At 51.8% G+C, this 19,335-nt stretch overlaps 9 protein-coding genes and 1 non-coding gene across 10 annotated transcripts; 5 read left to right on the forward strand and 5 right to left on the reverse strand.

Moving 5' to 3' along the window:
• Window positions 1-324: 324 nt before the first annotated feature.
• Window positions 325-433, reverse strand: BJX68DRAFT_t60. Its single transcript has one exon. It is a non-coding gene; the product is annotated as a tRNA-Leu (tRNA).
• Window positions 434-557: 124 nt separating this feature from the next.
• Window positions 558-2,103, forward strand: BJX68DRAFT_29589 (putative sister chromatid cohesion protein Dcc1). Its single transcript, XM_071048918.1, has 4 exons — window positions 558-772; window positions 847-1,619; window positions 1,685-1,851; window positions 1,903-2,103. Exons 1-4 carry the CDS (start codon window positions 654-656, stop codon window positions 2,062-2,064), a joined length of 1,221 nt encoding a protein of 406 aa, XP_070901384.1. The 5' UTR covers window positions 558-653; the 3' UTR covers window positions 2,065-2,103.
• On the reverse strand, window positions 2,018-3,403 carry BJX68DRAFT_29499 (uncharacterized protein). Its single transcript, XM_071048916.1, has one exon. The coding sequence runs from the start codon at window positions 3,304-3,306 to the stop codon at window positions 2,143-2,145; it is 1,164 nt and encodes a 387-aa protein (XP_070901385.1). The 5' UTR covers window positions 3,307-3,403; the 3' UTR covers window positions 2,018-2,142.
• A 1,278-nt stretch (window positions 3,404-4,681) lies between these two features.
• On the forward strand, window positions 4,682-6,988 carry BJX68DRAFT_264427 (uncharacterized protein; the record flags this gene model as incomplete). The annotated part of the gene is made up of 4 exons (XM_071044954.1): window positions 4,682-5,265; window positions 5,320-5,570; window positions 5,623-6,515; window positions 6,572-6,988. 4 exons carry the CDS (start codon window positions 4,682-4,684, stop codon window positions 6,986-6,988), a joined length of 2,145 nt encoding a protein of 714 aa, XP_070901386.1.
• A 605-nt stretch (window positions 6,989-7,593) lies between these two features.
• BJX68DRAFT_29517 (uncharacterized protein) lies at window positions 7,594-9,010 on the reverse strand. The gene has a single exon (XM_071048917.1). It carries the CDS (start codon window positions 8,697-8,699, stop codon window positions 7,986-7,988), a length of 714 nt encoding a protein of 237 aa, XP_070901387.1. The 5' UTR covers window positions 8,700-9,010; the 3' UTR covers window positions 7,594-7,985.
• On the reverse strand, window positions 8,829-9,641 carry BJX68DRAFT_253851 (putative mitotic spindle checkpoint protein (Mad2B); the record flags this gene model as incomplete). Its single annotated transcript, XM_071042797.1, has 1 exon — window positions 8,829-9,641. One exon carries the CDS (start codon window positions 9,639-9,641, stop codon window positions 8,829-8,831), a length of 813 nt encoding a protein of 270 aa, XP_070901388.1.
• Window positions 9,642-11,855: 2,214 nt separating this feature from the next.
• BJX68DRAFT_231866 (putative importin beta-5 subunit) lies at window positions 11,856-15,701 on the forward strand. Its single transcript, XM_071039406.1, has one exon. It carries the CDS (start codon window positions 11,985-11,987, stop codon window positions 15,093-15,095), a length of 3,111 nt encoding a protein of 1,036 aa, XP_070901389.1. The 5' UTR covers window positions 11,856-11,984; the 3' UTR covers window positions 15,096-15,701.
• A 140-nt stretch (window positions 15,702-15,841) lies between these two features.
• On the forward strand, window positions 15,842-16,230 carry BJX68DRAFT_231868 (uncharacterized protein). The gene has a single exon (XM_071039407.1). The coding sequence runs from the start codon at window positions 15,962-15,964 to the stop codon at window positions 16,214-16,216; it is 255 nt and encodes an 84-aa protein (XP_070901390.1). The 5' UTR covers window positions 15,842-15,961; the 3' UTR covers window positions 16,217-16,230.
• BJX68DRAFT_231869 (class I SAM-dependent methyltransferase) lies at window positions 16,156-18,038 on the forward strand. The gene is made up of 3 exons (XM_071039408.1): window positions 16,156-16,520; window positions 16,682-17,398; window positions 17,455-18,038. The coding sequence occupies exons 1-3, from the start codon at window positions 16,482-16,484 to the stop codon at window positions 17,695-17,697; spliced, it is 999 nt and encodes a 332-aa protein (XP_070901391.1). The 5' UTR covers window positions 16,156-16,481; the 3' UTR covers window positions 17,698-18,038.
• BJX68DRAFT_29643 (phytanoyl-CoA dioxygenase family protein) lies at window positions 17,691-19,143 on the reverse strand. The gene has a single exon (XM_071048919.1). The coding sequence runs from the start codon at window positions 18,885-18,887 to the stop codon at window positions 17,916-17,918; it is 972 nt and encodes a 323-aa protein (XP_070901392.1). The 5' UTR covers window positions 18,888-19,143; the 3' UTR covers window positions 17,691-17,915.
• Between the last annotated feature and the right edge of the window lie 192 nt (window positions 19,144-19,335).

The raw sequence follows: 19,335 nt of genomic DNA on the forward strand, positions 1-19,335 counted from the left end.
TGACCGGCGCGGCGCATCATTCCTCCGTAGTCGTCACAGCGCTAGCTGCGGCACAGCGGATCCATTGGCTGACAATGCCCGTGATCTCTGACAGGCGTATGGAGGGCCACCGATCTATTTATTCACCGCTCGACCACAAAACTTGACCAATCTTCTTCAAACATGCATCTTACTTCATTCAGCATGTCTACTAGTACTATCTGCACGCGAGTTTAGTTAGTCCAAGATTGTATCTAAAGAAAGACTTTATTATCGTTATTGCTTCGGAGATCTGAGAAAAAAAAAATAATTAGGAGAGGCCAAAGCACAATTTAAAAAATAGTATGACAAGGACGTGATTCGAACACGCGAGAGTTTCCCCACTGCTGGACCCTTATTGAGGAAGATCACATGATCTTGAAAGCAGCGCCTTAGACCACTCGGCCACCTTGCCATTGTTATAGTTTTCTTCAATGACAATAATTGTGGTTGTGGAGCTGGTTTTGCAACATTATTGGCCAGGACTGTAGCTGACAGGCGCGAGTCGCGGCACGCGTCCTTCAGTCTGGCAAGATCCTTGTCCTTTTCTCAGTTCCTCGGTCCACTGCCACCCTCACTTGCGCTCAGCGCCTTACCAGAGATATCCGGCGCCGAAAAGGCCAATCAACAGAAAAATGTCCACCCAATCCACACCGAGCATCCTCTTCACGCACCGTTCCCCGCAGCGTGGATTCCGGCTCCTCGAGCTTCCACCAGATCTAGCTGAGCTTCTGGCGTCGGATGACCCTCCTACGTACGTTACTTGACCACCTATCTAAAACTGAGAGCACTCAACTCACATTGTTAATGGAAACTTGGAACGAACAGCCTCGAGCTCAAATCTCCAACACATTCCCAAAACACGTCCGCATCCGCATCCACAGCACCGGTCCCGGAATACGTCAATCTCTGCACACCGAACAAGACATACTCGATCCGCCAAGTCCAGTCGTCGAACTCGCTGCATATCCTCACACCTAGTACCGGCGGCGCGGTCCGGAAAGATGATCTGAGTATCGTGGCAGAGGAGGAAGAAGATGCGGATATGGATCGAGGCCTTAATGTCGAGGGGACAGTAACGTCTATTGCGAAGTGCGGGTCGACGTTGGAACTGCATACGCCGCCCGAGGGGTTCTCGGTGACCGGGGTTTTGAGTGCTGCTGCGAGGGTCTTTGGGGAGGGGATGGAGTTGGATGGGAACGGGGATGTGGATGTGGATATGCAGGGCGACCAAGACAGAATCACACGGAAGATCCTTGATGAGTTATTTGCTGATATCCCTGTTTCGAAGGCACAATGTGAGACCGGCTGGGCGGAGATGTGTGGGTTTGTGATTCCTCCGCGTGATGGCGCGACGTTGGCTTCGCCGGTATCATCGTACTGCTGGCGTCCCTCTGCAGCGAAGAAGCTGGAGGTATGGAAGATGATTGTCGACGGGGCGGTCCTTCAGGGTATCGATCTGGGGAAGCAGTTTCTTGTACGGGACTTGTGGAGGTCTGTGCTTGATGATGATGGGAACGAGCCGTTTCCGAAGCCGCTGTTTGAGGCTGTTGTACGGAGGATTCGGGAGTCCGGTGATGGGGCTGGTGGTGACTTGAAATGTGAGTGTGGATTATTTTGCGGTTTCCGCGACTGAAGTTGTTGGAGCTTAAGCTGACTGGTCTAGGGGCGAGCATCGACAAGGATGGCTGTGTTCGATGGGTAGGAGAGACCTATCTCGAGGCTACGGCTCCTGGTGCTGGGTCTGCTATAAGCGAAAGCCAGTTGCTGGAAGCTTGGAGAGATCAACTTCCAGAGGCTTGGAGAGGCGATGTCTCCTTGTCAATCCTACCGGTAAGTCGTATATTGGAGTCCATCATGCGTGCTATTATTGACCCAGACTAGGAAACTTGCTACATGCGTCCCGATCCGAAAACCATATGCTTTGCTACTGAAGCCGATCGACAAAAGGCAAAGAAGAATCTTCCCACCGATAACAGTGCAGCCGCCAAAAAGACAAGGAATTGGCATGAATTGTTCAAGAACCAAAAGAGACAGAAACGATGAGTCAATAAACCCCATGCATGCTCATAACCTGTGCAGGCCGTCTATGTCTAGCTGTGGCGGGATAAGCCTTTGGTAACCTCAGCACCATGCGTACTTCTCGTTGCAAAACCATTCCACTTCCTCCTCTGGGTTTCCGCTCCACCGGAGAGCTGCAATGCTATCCTTTTCGCGGTGAACCACCTCAGCATTCGGGTCTAGTAGGGCCACCGCTCTTTGCAGAAGAGGGGTCGGGTTCCAGAATGTGACATGCGCCATATTCCACTCGTGTGCCTCCAGCTGTGCTCGCCTCAGAATGGCGGCCATCGCCTTTACCGTTGCTTCAGTTTCTGCCGGAGACGAAGGCTCGTTGTACACCCACCGGAGGATATACAAGGTGTTTTCTTGTGGGGTAGCCCCAAAGGTGCGATTCCAGGTACAGTACACTCTGGTATCGTCACTACCCGCGCCCTTGATGGCAGGGATCCCTTTGTTGGAGTGGAGTTTCTGGGCATAGAATTCTTCTCGGGCCCAATGCCATAAGAAGTGGTCAAAATCCGGTGCAATTGCTATCTTAGGGCCAGAAGAACTCTGTGACGAAACCCGCAGCGTCTCCCTCTCTTTCTGGATGACGGCGGGGTTGCAGATGAAACGATCAACATCAGCAGGGCTCAATGTCCTTATCGCCGGCAGCGGCGCTGCCGCAGATGAGTATTCAACCTTCGAGATTGGAGGGAGTTCGAAATGTGAGGATGGATGAGGCTTCCACCCAAACTGAGCATAGAACCTCTTCCCGATATCGGAAAACAAGACACTGAAGAGCGGTTTCTGTTTGGTATCGCATTCAACTTGCCAAGTATCGATCTTTTTGCTCAATTCCTCCAACATTCTCTTCGCATACCCCTTGCCTCTGAACTCGGGCCGACAATAAACGCTTCCGACCCCGTGAGCTGACGCATCTTCCAACTTTCCATCACGGGCCACGATTGCCTTTTTCTTGTATGTTTCACAAGAACTGAGGATCGTACGCGCATTTTCGGGTTGACGACCATCGACCAGAATCCAGCAGCTCAGGCCTCCCTTGGTCAATCTCTGCTGGAGTAGGGTCTCCTCGCGCGCAAGATACGAATCGAGGTCTAAGGGCCCCTTCCATTCGGTGCTATTCAGCTTGATGGACTCGATCCGTTCCTTTGGCGTGGCTTGGGCCAGCACAAGCTCAGGAGAGTCCCCGTCGGGCAAATCGGTCTCGACGTACGCAGCAATCATATTTCAATGACCTATTTCAACGGATGTGTCTGGATGTGGGGAGCGGGCAAAATATAGGGCGACGAGGCAGAGCACCGTCGGGTAAGCAATCGGAAAGACTGTGCAATCAAACTCACGGCCATGAGCGCATTGAAATAGTTGAATTGGAAAGGGAGACAATGGGGCCCTGGAGCATCTAGGACCAGTTTCCATTTGTCACTTCCGATGGCAAGCGATGGCAAGCGACGCCATGTGAGCTGCCATCGTGAGAGGCTGTACCTGCTTTTCTCGGCCAATCTTAGCTGACGTCAGATACCTCTTGTCACGTTTTGTATGTACACGCTGTATTTGGGAATGCTTCTCTGCTTCAAGCTGTATACTACAGCTGTATTTCCGTTTTACCCAATACAGTACGCACAATGTGGGGATGATCTCTCCAACGTTGGCTTCCGATCGTTTGATGAGGGGCATCGGACTCTTGGCGACGCTTCAATGAAAGCCACGGGTTCGCAGCAAGGTTGGCCCAGTGGGATCAGAGCGGCGCCTTGATTGTCAGCTAGGAGAGTTAATTAGCCGCCTGATTGATTGACAGTTTATTGAACAATATTGTCTTTGGTTTGCTACTAAATTTGAATTACCCTTGTCGATACCGAGTGTAGACTCTCGAGCTTTCTTTACTGCATTATTCCAAAAAGACAAGAATATCCTGAGACCTGGGAAGAAAGGAAGGCCAGAGAACGAATCTGGTGAAGACTCCCAAGAAAACTGATTGGGCTGTGTTGTAAAACACCTGCTGCAGTTTGACCTCCTTTATTTGCTCCATTTCTGGTCTCACGTGGTTTGGGTCACAACACTGGCGTCGCTTTTCTGCAACTGCATCCTTTGACCTTCTCAGAGCATGAACAAACCTCGCCTTGCTCTCAGTTTCTCCTCGCCAAACAGTTCAACTGGGCTTCTTTCGTTGTATCTCAGGCACAGTCGACCTTTGAGGACGGGTGGGCTCACCAGCCTGTCCAGATCTTCCGATCTGCGCGACGGCTTATCCTTGCGACATCAAACTCAACCGCTTTCCATGACTTGAGACTAGACGTAGTCTGTCTTGACAGCAAATAGACCTCCATTGCCTCTCTGCAGAGAGCCTCTACTTGGAGGCCAACAGGGCCGACTCCGTTAACCTGACAGAACAAGGCTCTTTCCCAATGCGCAGACTGAGGCTCTGGTGGCACAACCACTCGAAGTTAGCCTTGTTGTCACGGACGCTCTTTCATTGTCCGGCGCGCTTGGCCCCTCATTGTTTCCTCCACAGACCTTCTGGTGATGCGGTTCTTCTCTTGTCTGGATTCTAGCAGACCAACCTGTTTCCACCATCAATTTTACGCTCCCGGAGCACAATCTAATGGACTCCCCGATTTCCATCTCGTCAGGCACAGACTTCGACGATGACTCTATCTTTGGCGACTATGGCTTTGATGTACTAAATAACCCGTTGCCGGGAAATGCCTATGGTGGAAATGCAGTTGGCAATGCCGCCTACAGGCCTCCAACAAAAAGACAACGAGTCCGTGGACCAGACCTGACTACCATCAACGATGCTCCCAACGCTCTACTTGCATCCCTTGGACCTAACAGTTGGCAACCCACACAGGATCCGCGCCGAGCGGCACAGCCAGCGGACGCAACTGACCCATTGCTCGTACAACTACTGGAAATCTTCCCGGATATCAGTCATACCTACGTCTCAGAACTGATCGCTCGTCACAAGGCTGCGCTGGTCCAACGAGGAAATCTCCAAGAAGCCGATAGTGTTCAGTTGGCACTCTCCAGGGATGCCATTTACGAGGAGATTCTCACGCAGAAATCGTACCCTAAACAGGCTGCCGAGGCCTCCAAGAGGAAACGGGAGGACGCTGATTCCAAAGAACCTAACTGGCAGACTGATACGCTGCATCAGAGCGAGCCCACTGCATACTCTAGGGCAGCGTACGCCTCCCTCGTCTTCGTTTTGTTATGGTCATCACTAACCCTTAACCATAGAGCAGAGATGCTGGCGCAGGAGTTTCCCCTCATCCCAATGAACCACGTCCGGAAGGTCCTCGGCGAGAAAAAACGCGCTTATCATGCTTTCCTGGCCTTACATGCCGATGATAACCTTGACCAGAACCAAAGACCCTATGCGAATCTGAAGAAGAGTAGGATTTCTCCGGCTCAGAAGTTTACTCGAGATATTCGTGACATAGTCACCATTGAGATTGTCGCAGCGAGACGGGAGACTCGGAATCTAGAAGGTGAGTCGTCCGCCGGGGACCCGGGCATAGCTTGCGTACTGATGCCTAATAGCTGCGGTTCGCAAGAAGAAGGAGGAGGAAGACGCAGAAAAGGCCAACGAAGAAGAGTATACGCGAACTGGCAACCTCGTCGAGTGCGGGTGCTGCTACACAGATGCCCCGGCAAACCGCGCTATCCCCTGCGAGGGAAACGAGCTTCATTTCTTTTGCTACGCCTGCATACGCAAATCAGCCGAAACTCAGATTGGTCTCATGAAATATACCCTACAGTGTTTCGACGTCAGCGGATGCCAGGCTTCCTTCGCACGCCCTCATTTAAAAGAGGTCTTGGGCGCATCGATGATGTCAAAGCTGGACTCTTTGCAGCAGGCGGACGAAATCCGGATGGCCGGTCTGGACGGACTTGAGGACTGTCCGTTCTGTTCGTTCAAGGCAGTACTCGCTCCAGTTGAGGAAGACCGAGAATTTCGCTGCGCGAATCCTGCCTGCAAGGTGGTTAGTTGTCGACTGTGCAAAGAGAAGACGCACATCCCCAAGACTTGCGAGGAAGCTCGGAAGGATAAGGGTCTGAGCGAGCGACATGAGGTTGAGGAGGCTATGAGCAAGGCTTTGATACGCAACTGTCCCAAATGCCAGGTGAAGATTGTCAAGGAGGATGGCTGCAACAAGATGATCTGCCCTCAATGCCATACCTCCATGTGCTACGTCTGCAAAAAGGATATCACAAAAGAGGCGTACGGTCATTTCGGACGCGGATGCCCTCAATCCGACAATATGGGAAGACGCGACCAGCTTGATGTTCAGCAAGCTGAACGAGCAGCTATCAACAAAGCGCTCTTGGAGAATCCCGATTTGACTGAAGAGCAACTGAGGATTCACCATCCGAACAAGACCAAGGCTCAACCTATACCCACCCGTCAACCGGCCCATCATCATATTCATCAGGTAAGTGTTTATATCCCCATACCAACATACTGATTTCTGACAATCTTGGCTACCAGTTTTATGGAGGTCCCCCTCTCATGCACGCTGCTCCATTTGCAAACCCGGCCCAGCTGACCAATGCGCAGATGACAGCAGAAGCACAGGGAGCCCACATGCGAGCCGCAATGTTAGCTCGTCATCAGGGCATCGCCCCGGCGCCTATGCAGTATCCTTTCTATCCCGCCGCTGCCTTTCCTCAAGCCCCAGTCCGTGCTGAACCTCCCCGCCCGAACCGCGCTCCCGTTGCCCAGGGCTATACACAATGGGAGCAGCCTAACTTCTTTCCCGGACCTAGAATGAATGCTCCCGAAAGAGTTCAGCAGCCGGGGGCTTACTTTGCCGGTGAACGCTTCGATTTACCAACGCTTGATCCGAGAGTCCGCCCCAGACTTGACAGGATCTACGAATTTGGTGACGACGACGACATCTATTAGGTCACTCGGGCAAACTTCGAACCCCTGCTTTACACATTATACATGAGCAGCACCGACACATACACGCAACATAGGATACGGTTCTTTATATTCTTGAATCTTGGATTTTTCTACTTCCCGCCATATACCCACAAGCGTTCATTCTTCCGCACCCAGCGTCTTCTCGATCCATCTTTTTTTATCTCGATTTGTTACGTTCCTTTTCCGCATCTCTGGCCATCCAGTCGAATATCCTACAATTCTCCGACCACAAGTCAACTACTACCCGGTGGTCAGTAACTTTGACCCCCGGTTCCTGCCTCCATAACCGCCTATTCATCAATCCGTCCACGAGCGACACGCCCGCCGAGGGAAATGCCACAGGCTGACTCCGGGAATGTCTGTGTACCTCAATGATTCGGCCATCACGAATTCTCTCGCCAATTCTATACGTCTGTACGAGTCCATCCCGTTTCATATTCTTCGGTTTCTTCAGTTGACCAGCGAAGTTACCCGATCCTGTCAAGTACCTACATAGCTCCAGCGTCCAGATAGACGATTAAAAGGAGTTTCTTCAGATAACAGTTTCAGATTCAGATTCAGATCCAGAACAGAAATGATAGAAAAATTGTACATATTACTATGCCAACGCTAAAGTTACGAACACTCCTAGCACATACCTCCTCGCTGACGGAGATTGGCACAACAAATCCAGATCACATCCTCCCAACTGGTCCCCCGGGCACTCACTCTGTGCACGAGGAGTTCCTCGCCGAGGAAACACTAACACTCCAACGACCAAGATCTACACTCATTTCAACTTCCAAGGCAAACACGGCCCACGCGCCGCTCCTTGGAACAAAAAAATCCTTCGATTTAAATTATCCATTATTCAGCTTCAAGTGGATGTTTGCCGTTCGCTCGCTCATGTTGTTACGTCATGATTTATTCCGCCGCATTTTTGGCGGAGATGGAGTGCGGGATCAATACGAGCTCTGGATTGTTTTGGTTCGGTGCTTCACTTCTCGTGGAAGAAGAGTCTCGCTGGCGTCCAGCTGACAACTCGAAACGTTGAAAGTGTTTTGACGTTTGCTCTCGAGTGTCGTCGTGTTTCGCGAGAGCTGGTCAGCAGGGTGAAGCGAGCGTATCGAATCGGATAGATTGCCGTTCGATACCGGAGGAATTTCGATTTGCTCGTGCGGATCGTGGCGTCTGTGTGTTGGAGGTCCGAGCGACGACTGTGGTTGACACTTGACAGAAGAGATGAAATCAGCCTCTGGGGAGTATCCCTGAACTTGCTCGCCTGGTAAACTTCAAAAAAAATGAGGAACGGCGGTTTGCCAACGCATGAGGGAGTGCTATCGGCAATATGCGGAGTAGCTGTCGTAACTAATGCTAGATATTTGAATTTGCTATAACCATAAGGAAACTCCGACGAGACAAGATACTGAAAGTGGTATGAAGGAGGAATGGCGGAGGTCAAAAGGGTAAAGGGTGGAAAGTGAGGAGGTAGAAAAAGTAGTCGAAGAGAAGAGAAGAGAATAGGCATAAGGAACGTTGACAGGAGAGGATATGATAAGAGCTGACGGCATGAAGATGGAAACTGAGGAAACTGAAAGAGATGATGAACCTGATCTATGTAAATGCCATGCGAGTCCCAAAAGTCGTCCGCTCCCCATTTTATATATTTGCACCACTCATTGGACGATACCAGAATTTCTTCATCCATCATATATGTTCGATCATTGGTCACGCTAAAACAAGAAGATATAGGTTATAAAAGGTTAAAAGACGAAGCACCTTGAAATGCTCCACAGGATAAACTAGACAGAAAACAAAACACGAGGAACGAATCAGCCGTTCATGGCGGATGCTCCGAATCCAGTGGTTCGTTGAATTTCTGTCGTGCCTCTTCCACCCATAATTCTAGACGGAGTTCGCCGGCTTCCACACGTCGAACTGGCACGGTCTTGGCGCGACCGTTGGACACCCTTGGAGGCGGTTGTTGCGGCTCGCCGTTTCTTAGTTTAGAGACGGAATATGGGGCCGAACATGATCGGAGGTGAACTTTGCCTGGTTCCGCCACAATCCAGGCCTGTTCTTCTGTTGTAGTCCCCGCGGGGGGTAATGCGTCTTCGCGAACTTCGATGCAGACGGTGAAACTGAATTCATCATCACGAGGTAATGGTGTCAATCGGGCGCAGGCGGATGCAAGTCTTGCGAGACAGGCGCGGAACTGCGCTTCGAGGTCGACGGTTTGAGAAGTGGGAGGAACGCCCTTGGAAGAATCGCTTCCTCTATCTTCAAAGGTGGTGTGCACCTCGTTGGGCGGCACGCGAGGGAAGCCCGACAGATCAAACGCATATCGTTCGAGGGGCTGATTTGTGCGAAGCGATGAAATAATAATACTGACAGCAGTTATTGTGCCTTTTAAGATCTCCGTCCCAACAGCAATTGACGCGTCGTTTATGTAGTCACATACTTTTGGGTGACGGGATTGTCGGACAGGGTAGTTGTATGCCCGGACGGGGAGGAAGGTCGCTCGTGGGTAGACCGATCGAAGGAATAGGATTTGGTGTACGGTGACAGTGAGAAAATTCGTAAACGATGCAGCCAACGCAGCCTGATTATGAGGAGTCCTGGGTGCGGTGACTGGGGCAGAGAATGTTGTCATGGTTGCCGTCGTGGTGGTGCTCTCACTGGCAATAGGCATGGCCGTCGACGGCTATGGAATCGTTACTGACACGGGAAATATGGTAATATTGGGATCTCGGGGAATCTGAGTGCTGTTCCACTCTGAGGATAATCATCGCTCTGCCTTTTTGTTCGAATAGAGGGTCAATAGTTGATTTTATGAGAGGACATGGGGTTGGCAAGCGGTGATGTAGGAGAGGGGAAGAAGTAAAAATAGGCCGAACCAATGACGTGATACGGAGGCAAGAAGAAAGTAGAAGGCGTGGAGGCAAAGATCTCTGGAGCAGAGGCGAGGTAGAGCAACTCAATGAGCGCGCATCGAGGAGTGTTTGGCGAGCAAGCCGTGGGCAGAGTGAAGAAAGAAGAGGCAGAAGCGTGGGTGAAACAGAAAGAGGGGATCGAAATTACATACGTTGGGTGGAGGAAGACGGAACAAGGAAACCTCAAAGCATGAGTTTAGTCGTAGCGATCGTGTCGAGGGTATAAATCGAGCTGCTGATTATATCGGGATAGATTAAAGAAGGACTGAGCCGACGATTGACGCTGAAAAAGTGATGCTGGTGCTGATGATGCTGGAGGGACGCTGTCACAGTCCTTGTGTAATGATTATTATTAAGGTGGTTTGCTTTTTGGAGGGCTGTTGTCTCCCCTCTCCCTCGGAGGTTTTTGTTCCTGAAAACCTTTTTTTCTGCTGGCTTAAAGAAATACTTGGGTTAAAGGGTTTAAGGGGGTGGTTCTCTTTTTTCTGGTTTTTTTCTTTTTATTTTGGGTCTGGGGAGAGGAGGAACTGTGGAAAGAAAACAGAGAACCAATTCTTTGGGGAGAAGAACAAGTGGGAGGTTAGTCGGATAAGTGGTGGTGGGTGAGGGATGAGGAGCAAGAGGCCGAGATAGCCGGGACCTTTACTCGGGCACCGCAGGAAGGGAGAAGCGAAGAAACGACAACGGGAAGCGAAGAGAGGGAAAGAAGAGGAGAAAGAGAGGAGAGAGGGAAAGAGAGAGAGAGGCGACTCTGGAGGGGAACTTGGAAGGAACAACGAGTCTGAGTCGTCCACCACTGTCGTCGTCAGGTCCAAGAGTGGAAACCACGACCCAAGTCCAAGTCACGATGCACCGTCGTCACGTGGTCAGATCATGTGCAGATCGCAAACAATTCCAGCACGCCCGCGCAGGAGCTGCGACCACAACCTTTGCTGGACGTCATTTTTAGCTTCTATATTCAAAAACTACATTGCTCTCTAGTTTCCAAGAGGGATAGCCTCGATAGCCCAGCGCAATGTCTCATCTCCATACATGGCATTCGACCAAGTTAAAAGGTTAATCCAGGGCAAACGCAAATCCTTCCGCTTTAGACGTCTCCACTTTGATTACCCCTGCTGAATATGAATGGAACGCTAAATCAAGTCGTGACCCTGCCCTGGTCTTCCACCGGGACGGAGTGATCTGCAGAGCCATGCTTCTGCCCAATGCCATGCTAAAGCAGTCATAATTCAAGCCCCTTATAACTATAATTCAGTGGCAAAACTTGAGCCATTCCATCACTGGCAGCGTCATTCTTCTGGGAAGTTCGCTCGTCGAGATAAGGCGTCATCGTCATTGGCCGTCTCTGGCATGCTAGTCCAGTCGTGTGGGTCTTCGTACCATAGGGATCATGCTGTGATGCCCCTCCTGGGGTAAAGGCACAGATTCTCTTTGGAAGGTCAGCAAAGAGGCTTCGGCAATAGCAGAGACAAGACGAAGAGAAGAGCTCTACGATAATCTTCAATCGGCTAGGTGTTTTTGAGCTGCCAAGAGCCGATGTTGGCTTCAGTAAGTTCAGTTCTCTGTTATCAACTTGGAGCAGTTTGGTACTTTTGCCAGGGTCCACATTGGTACTGCGTAGTGTTGTGCAAAGGGCAATTGTTGTTCAGGCTCTTAGTCAGGTCGGAGCTACCAACAACGGATGAACTCCAGTTCGTCAATTGCTCATTAGGCACGTCTTGTTCATTTGGTTCAAGTGAGGTAAATGGGTTTAAACCATCTAGTATCTTCATCTATAACGTATACCAGTATCTAGATCAACAGATAAAACACAGCGCTAAACCTGGTGTGGCTGGTATAGGCAAAGACTTTTGGTGGGGTTCCTCACCGCCTCCGGTTGCCCCTCTTGACGCGACATTCGCGCCGTTGCTCGTTCGTGTTGGGCTGAGCTGTGCGGAAGAAGAAGCGCCTGCTCATTCAAAGTAGCTTCAATTGGCCTTTTTTCCTACTCTACATTGCCAAACTCTTGATACACATATCAACAGCCGTCTGCCAGGCGCTCCCTCATTGTCTCGTCTCCCAATATGGAGCACGAACTTCTCACACTCCTAGCCGACACCCAGTCGCCGGTCGCTGACACAAGAAGGGCGGCTGAGCTTCAGCTATCACACCTCTACTCAAACGAAAACTTCCCTCTCTCGCTCGCTGCTATCGCTTCTCATGACTCCGTCCCTACAAATCTCCGCCAATCCGCGCTCTCCGTTCTACGCACCTTCATCAGCGCCGCGTGGTCACCCAACCTCGACGAATTCAAAGGCCAGGTCCTAATTAGCGACGTCAACAAAGCGCAGATTCGGGCCGTGCTATTGGATCTTGCCACTGTTACGGAGGTTTCGGATCGAAAGGTCAAGACCGCTGCTAGTTATGCGGTCAGCAAGATCGCCAGCGCTGATTTCCCCGAACAATGGCCTGAGCTGCTTCCAGCTCTGCTGCGAATCATCAATGATTCCAATAGCTCACCCAGCGCAATACATGGAGCCTTGAGAGTCCTGCTGGATCTCGTCGACACAGGCTTCAACGAAGAACAGTTCTTCAATATCGCGCGCGACCTCGTCTCTACTCTGTTCAATGTGGCCACCAATGAGTCCAGGAAGCCCATATTGAGAGCATTGGCAGTCTCCGTCTTCCGCTCGTGCCTTGATACACTTGAGATGGTTCTGGAGCAGCACAAGGCGGCAGTCAAGCAGTTCATGGACGAGGTTCTTGGTGGATGGTCCCCTTTCTTCATCGCAACCCTCAAGGCGCCGTTGCCCCAGGCTCCGGTCGAGCAAGAGGAGTCAAAAGAGACAGAGATTCCGTCGCAATGGAGGGGTGTTATTGCATTGAAGCTACAGATTGTCAAGACGCTGATGAAGATCCGGATGATTTTCCCTGGCCTATTGGTCTCTCAGAGCCCGGTCTACTTCTCAACGATTTGGGAGGAGCTTTCTAACGCTCAGGTCGCATACTATGAGTTTTTTATTGATGACGAGCGACAGGGCCGACTGGTAGATGTGGACGGGCTTCCGTACACCTTGGATCTACTGGTTCTGGAAGAGTTGGATTTCCTCCAGAGTCTCTTGAAAGCGCCCCCGGTCAAGGCAGAGCTGCAGCAACAGTTACAAAACTCGGGACAGTCCGCCACTACTGCCGGTTGGCTGCCAGAAATTCTCAAGCTAGCAATCACTTATGCTCAGATTACGGCTGAGGAGGAGGGCCTGTGGGATGTTGATGTGAATCTCTTCCTTTCGGAAGAAACTTCCGTCACCGCGAACTACACTCCTCGTACTTGCAGTGGAGACCTGGTAATCAAGCTGGGAGAGTGGATCAAAGATGCTACGACAGAGGGCCTTCTTGCATTCCTCAACACTGTATTTTCAGACTCCTCATCTAACTGGAAAATGCGCGAGTCCTCTCTCTTCATTCTCAATGCGTTCCTCAGAGACCTGCACGAGGTATCCAAGCGCATCTCTCCAGAGCTAGCCAGTGGCTTTGGCAATTTCATCCAGTTTGCAATCCAACAAGACCAGGAGCTTCTGAGGGCCCGTGGCTACCTTGTAGCTGGAATCTTGGCACTAACTGCTGGGGAGGGATTCCAGCCTGCATCTTACCTCGAAGCAACACTCAAGGCCATAACTGAGGATCAGTCAGAGGTGGTCAAGGTAGCTTGCATTCGTGCCTTGCAGGATCTGCTGCCAGCACTTTCTGCAAACACCACCGTTCCCCTCCAAGAGCCGATCATATCCGCGATATCCGACTTTGTCTCTGCCCACGATCTTCGCGAATCGTCGGATACTGACGACCTGAAGATTACCCTAGCGGAAACCCTTCGTGATACAATCATGGTCAACCCGAGCGTAGTGCTGACATCTGCCGCCATTGACGTGTTGTTCAATATCGCCAGCAACGGAGCTACGAACTTCCAGCTGACAATGACCGTCACAGAGGCCTTTGAGGATATTGTTGAGAACATTTCAGATCAAGGCGCCGAGGCCTTTGTCCTTCTTTGTGGAAAGGTCCTTCCCTCAATCAATGGCGCAATCGACGTGGGGAACCTTACGCAGGAAAACGCTTTGACTAACTTTGCTGCGGACCTTTTACGGGCACTGACGGAGCAAGCTCTCGAGCCCTTGCCTCCAGGCTTCGTCGAGACGGTGATTCCGAAGCTGAACCGACTCCTGCTTGACTCAACCGACGCTGAGCTTATCCGACCGGCAACCGAATCTGTGAGACATATTCTTGCCCATGATTTCCCCCAGTTCGTCTCCTGGCGTGACCCCCAGAGCGGCAAAGAAGCCATTGAAGTCGTTCTAGTAATCATCGACCGTCTTTTGGGGCCCTCGGTTGACGATCATGCGGCGACAGAGGTCGGGCAGCTTGCCGCCGAGTTGGTCGAGAAGGCGGGATCTGAAAGGCTTGGCCCCTATCTTCCACAACTACTCCAGGCAGTCGCACGGCGCCTTGCCACTGCAGAGAAGGCCCAATTCATTCAGAGCTTGATCCTCGTGTTTGCTAGGTTGACCCTGATCAGCGCTCGGGAAGTCGTTGACTTCCTGGCTCAGGTTGATATTGGCGGCCAAAGTGGACTCCCTATCGTTATGGGCAAGTGGCTGGAGAACTCTGTCAACTTTGCCGGATATGACGAGATCAAGCAGAACATTATTGCGCTAGCGACTCTGTACAATCTTGAAGATCCTCGACTTTCACAGGTACAGGTCAAGGGAGATCTTATTGTTCAGGACACCGGACGTATCAAGACGCGCTCCCAAGCTCGCAATAACCCCGATCGCTTCACGACCGTCACGGCTCCCCTAAAAATCGTCAAGGTTCTCGTGGAGGAGTTAGCCGCCGCGTCGGGTAGCAAGGAGATCGACGCTGCCACGGCTGCCGCGCTGGAGGAAGAAAACAGCGACGACGACGAGTGGGAGGACCTCCCTGACAACACCCTTGACCTCGGATTGGGCGTCACCAAGCAGGAGCTCATGTCGTTCGGTGAGGGCGGTAGTGAGGGCGTTTTTGGCGTTCGCAAGCGCGACGATGAGACACAGGCATTTTTGTTGGACTTTTTCAGGAACGCATCGACCAAGAACGAGTTTCAACAGATTTTTGCAGCATTGACACCGGATGAGCAGGGCAAGCTCCGCAGCTTGGGCTGATCTGGATGCACTTATGATTTTTCATGATTTTCCTGTTTATCAACACGACTAGTAATGATAGAGTACCCTATTGCCGTTAGATCTATGCCTGTATCTTCTTGATTAGGGGGGTTTGGGCCCGCGAGTTTGGGACATCAAGTAGATAGCACAAGATATTTGTAAATAAGCAGTTCTCATGCTGGAATCAGGGTTAAATAAGCAAAAATAAAGGCGAAATGTGCTTCGGTACGGTGAATGATGTTTGCCTGAGGCTTGGTAGATAACACCTTCAACTTCTTGGATGGGCTAGTTCGGAATAGCTGCAGAGCTAAAGTCGAGGAAGGTCCAGGAATCCAGAAAATTCCCGTCCGGTCCCCAGACCCAGCCGAGAAAAAGTGGCAGGCCCCCGAGATGAGCGATCCCTCCGCAAGTCAGATAAAAATCAGGCATCGACTGACTCCGGAATACAGTCCAGGGTCTGTGCCATTTATCTGGTACAGTACCTTCGTTGAACCTGGAACCGAGCGGACGGGATCGGGATCACCCTTCTGGATTGAACCACTCACTGGGACAACGGCGAGGCAGGCCTGGGCCTCTTAGCAAAAGGATCGGATACTTTCTGGTGGCAGAAACTACGGAAGAAAGTTCTATGCTAGGCTGTTTCCTGCCTAGCCCGGGTGGCATTATTCTGCTTCTGCACCCGACAAAGTGGCTGATCGACTGACTTGCCCACTGGTGGTAACAGCGGACAATACGGAGGAGAGGCCCGGCCGTGCGGGGCTTTGAGTTTCTGGTCCCAGGTTCCTCACCTCTTCTTCGACGCTCCCTCACCACAGCACAACGGAGCTCCGGCAGGGAAAGATGACCAGTACTCGGTGTCTGTTGAGATGGAGTATGGAACTGGTCACTTTGTAGCAACATCAAAGCAGCAGCGATCTGCAATTCACGGATCATTTGCGCAGAGGGTGAGGATGGTGGAATGCGCTGGAGGGACGCTAAGGTTGGCAGCACCTCCAAGAGGATCCCACCGCAGCGGTCAAAATGACCCAATGCCTCTGTCCCGGGACCAGAACCCCTGTGCTTTTTTTTTTCTTTTTTCCTTTTTCTGTATCTCCCTGCAGCTATTATTATCCTGGCGCTGAGAGCCCTCATTTATCATTTATTAGCCAGCTTGCTCTCTTAATTGTTGGAAACTTTCGCAAGAAGAGGAATTAATCGGCCGCCTGCTTGTTCTCTTAAGAATCCGTGTCTTTCCCCGACCTGTCGCTATTGATCCTTCCAGCGCTGCCCTCCCTCTTTGTCTTTCTTCAGCTCGCAACCCGACAGTTTGGTTCCTCTCAGAGGTCGCTCGCTTCCGCTGCCTCCGTCTTCCAATTGCATTGAGTTGAGCTTCCCAACACTCGGAGCATGCCGCCCCCAAACTTCCATGAGCATATTCAGGTGGATGTAAGTTGCTCTTTCATTTACAGCTTGTGTGTTATCATGTCGTGCGACTCGTTACCTGCTGGTTGTACTTGAATGTCGTCCCATGCGAGCTACCGTACCCCTCATACCGATCGTCCCATGTTTCCACCCCGCACTCCGAGCTGAACTGACCATGTTCCCAGACGAGTGATGAGGACTCACTCTACGATGCCGAATCCATAGCGGATTCCAACATGTCATTTGCGTCGTCTGTGCGAGATTACTACTACGAAAATGGTCGTCGGTACCATGCCTACCGCTACGGCCAGTATCCCATCCCCAACGACGAGGAGGAGCAAGATCGCCTCGCCATCACACACCACCTCTTCAAGCTCCTCATTGGAGGCGATCTGTATCGAACGCCTCTCCTACAGCAGGGCTCCCCGAAGCGAATCCTCGACATTGGCACGGGAACCGGGATCTGGGCGCTGGAGGTCGCCGAGGAATTCCCAGAGGCCGAGATCATCGGCACTGACCTGAGTCCCATTCAGCCAAACTTCTCGCCGCCCAATTGCACATTCATCATCGACGACGCAGAGAGCGACTGGGCATTTACGAAAGATGAAGCCTTTGATTTTATTCACTCCCGATCAATGGGCGGTGGCATTGCCGACTGGCAACGTCTACTTCAGCAGGCGTATAACCACCTCAAACCAGGTGGCTGGATCGAGTTCCAAGAGTACGAAGCAACCATACACTCGGACGACGGCACACATGTAAAGGCACCGATGCTGTTAGATCTAGCAGCGACACTAGACGAAGCGAGTCAAAAATTCGGGAAGCGCGTGAACGTCGCGCCTTCGCTTTCCGAGTGGCTGGAGGCGGCTGGGTTCACAAATGTCACAGTCGACATCTACAAGGTTGGTCACCCCGCCCCCTCTTTTCCACATAGCGTTGTAGTCGCTAATTTCCGCAGTGTCCGGTAGGCTCATGGGCCAAGAGCCCGCGGCTGAAAGAGATCGGTCGCGTCGGCAGGGTATCGTTGACCGAGGCTATCGAGCCATATTCCCTAGCTCTCTTCACCCGGGTGCTTGGCTGGTCCTTTGAGCGGGCGCAAGACTACGTCGACAAATGTCGCCAGGAAGCGATGAACTCCTCGTGCCATATATATGTGCTGTTTTACTACGTTTATGCTCAACGACCCGTGAACGACTCATGAGTACGATTTATGCATTAGATTTCATCCTGTTTGCTGCGTTCTCTGGCGAAGTCTTCTTCATATTACACTCTCTTTTAGCGTCAAAAGATCCTGGGCAGGCGTCATTTATGTATCTCTGTTGCTATACATGTCGATGTCGATGTCGATGTCGAAGGCTCTCGTGCATGCATGTACATACATACAGATACTGCAAAGCAAAGAACCATCGATTATTCAAATCACCCCTTCAACGAGAACCCCACACCCTCTCCTGTCCCCATCGCCACCAAATTTGCCCTCATCCGCTCAGCCCGCTCCCCAATCCCAAACGCCGCATCCTCCCGATGCACCCACGCCCCAACCCCATGCTGCAACACCGCCGTCGCCCTCACCTTCTTACTACTACTATCCCCGTCAGACGCCCCACTCCCCTCCTTAAGCCCAATACTCCCATGCAGCGTCAACCTCGTCTCCTCCCCATCCTCCTCCTTCGCCCGATAAACCCCGCGATGCAAGATATTACTATCATAAAACACCGCATCCCCCGGCTTGAGCTCCACCACCAACTGCCCCGGCAAGTGGCTCTCATACGGCGCCGCATTCCGCTCCGTCTCCGTGCGCACGCGCCGGTGCGAACCGGGGATCACAATCAGTGACCGGTCCTCGCATAGCGCGAGATTATACTGCGCATGCGACTGGCGACCACCGGGACTCTTGGCTGCAAGTAGCCGCTCTTCTTCCTCCGGCGAAGCATCCCAGGGTATATCATCACGATGCCAGCGGAGTTCGAAGTCGCGGACTTCCGGCGCGACGAGGAGGTTGAAGAGTTCCATTACGAGTCTCTCCTCGCTGTCCTCCTTTCCAGCCCCATCACCTGCAGATGGCCTTTCAAGCCCCATCAACTCCCCCGCAACCCCCAAAACCTTCTCAGAAAAGTAGAACCTTGCAAACTCCGTGCGCCCCGGCATATCCGGATGCAGGAGGTGCTGCACGCCCCAGATCCCGCCCTCGGACGCCGGCGGCGGTGTCGAGGGCCATGGAGGGAATTGTTTGGGGACGGTGCGGAAGTGTGGCCAGGTGCCGGTGCGGGCGAGCTTCGTGGCGGCTGTGGCTGTTTCGCGGAGGGAGGAGATTTCAGGGTCGGACAGGAGGGAGGGGATTACGACGAAGCCGTCTTCCTGGAGGGTGGCGAGGTAGCCTGATGTAGACATTGTGGGTGTGTACGAAGGTGGCTGGTGTGTCGCGTGGTACAGGTCCGTTCGGGAGGGAGAGGAAGTTCGGGTATGGGCATGCGAAAGAGGTGGTGGATGAGAGATATAAAATAGATCAGTGAGGTGATGCTACGGTTACTGTTTCAGATAATACTGTAGTACTAGTTAGATCTGGATGTTGATCAGCTCGCGTACATAACAAATACTACTGTAGCTGTGCTTTGATTACCCCGCAGGAGATAGCAGAGCGGGGGTTGTGGCCTCTCAGATGACGTCGAAATCGATAATATTTGGGCTGCTACAAAACAAATAAGAAAAGTATCCAGTAGGAGTCTTCAAAACATGTAGTTATCTTTCCAGACAGCTCCTGATATTCCCGTGACTTAGAAGTACTAGCGTGCGTATGCTCCTCGGTATTTGTCTATGCGAATAGGGCTGGATCCTGCGC

The sequence above is a fragment of the Aspergillus pseudodeflectus genome (genome assembly GCF_044049435.1).
Source record: "Aspergillus pseudodeflectus strain CBS 756.74 chromosome Unknown BJX68scaffold_11, whole genome shotgun sequence".
Classification (NCBI taxonomy): Eukaryota; Fungi; Ascomycota; class Eurotiomycetes; order Eurotiales; family Aspergillaceae; genus Aspergillus; species Aspergillus pseudodeflectus.

What these genes read in the sequence shown, in the direction of transcription:
- BJX68DRAFT_29589 (XM_071048918.1), top strand. Translation starts at nt 654, where the DNA reads ATGTCCACCCAATCCACACCGAGCATCCTCTTCACGCACCGTTCCCCG. An exon ending in GCGTCGGATGACCCTCCTAC is followed by an intron (nt 773 to 846) that starts GTACGTTACTTG and finishes TGGAACGAACAG; the next exon opens with CCTCGAGCTCAAATCTCCAA. An exon ending in TCTCCTTGTCAATCCTACCG is followed by an intron (nt 1,852 to 1,902) that starts GTAAGTCGTATA and finishes GACCCAGACTAG; the next exon opens with GAAACTTGCTACATGCGTCC.
- BJX68DRAFT_29499 (XM_071048916.1), bottom strand. Translation starts at nt 3,306, where the DNA reads ATGATTGCTGCGTACGTCGAGACCGATTTGCCCGACGGGGACTCTCCT.
- BJX68DRAFT_29517 (XM_071048917.1), bottom strand. Translation starts at nt 8,699, where the DNA reads ATGATGGATGAAGAAATTCTGGTATCGTCCAATGAGTGGTGCAAATAT.
- BJX68DRAFT_231866 (XM_071039406.1), top strand. Translation starts at nt 11,985, where the DNA reads ATGGAGCACGAACTTCTCACACTCCTAGCCGACACCCAGTCGCCGGTC.
- BJX68DRAFT_231868 (XM_071039407.1), top strand. Translation starts at nt 15,962, where the DNA reads ATGGAGTATGGAACTGGTCACTTTGTAGCAACATCAAAGCAGCAGCGA.
- BJX68DRAFT_231869 (XM_071039408.1), top strand. Translation starts at nt 16,482, where the DNA reads ATGCCGCCCCCAAACTTCCATGAGCATATTCAGGTGGAT. An exon ending in ATGAGCATATTCAGGTGGAT is followed by an intron (nt 16,521 to 16,681) that starts GTAAGTTGCTCT and finishes CCATGTTCCCAG; the next exon opens with ACGAGTGATGAGGACTCACT. An exon ending in TCACAGTCGACATCTACAAG is followed by an intron (nt 17,399 to 17,454) that starts GTTGGTCACCCC and finishes TAATTTCCGCAG; the next exon opens with TGTCCGGTAGGCTCATGGGC.
- BJX68DRAFT_29643 (XM_071048919.1), bottom strand. Translation starts at nt 18,887, where the DNA reads ATGTCTACATCAGGCTACCTCGCCACCCTCCAGGAAGACGGCTTCGTC.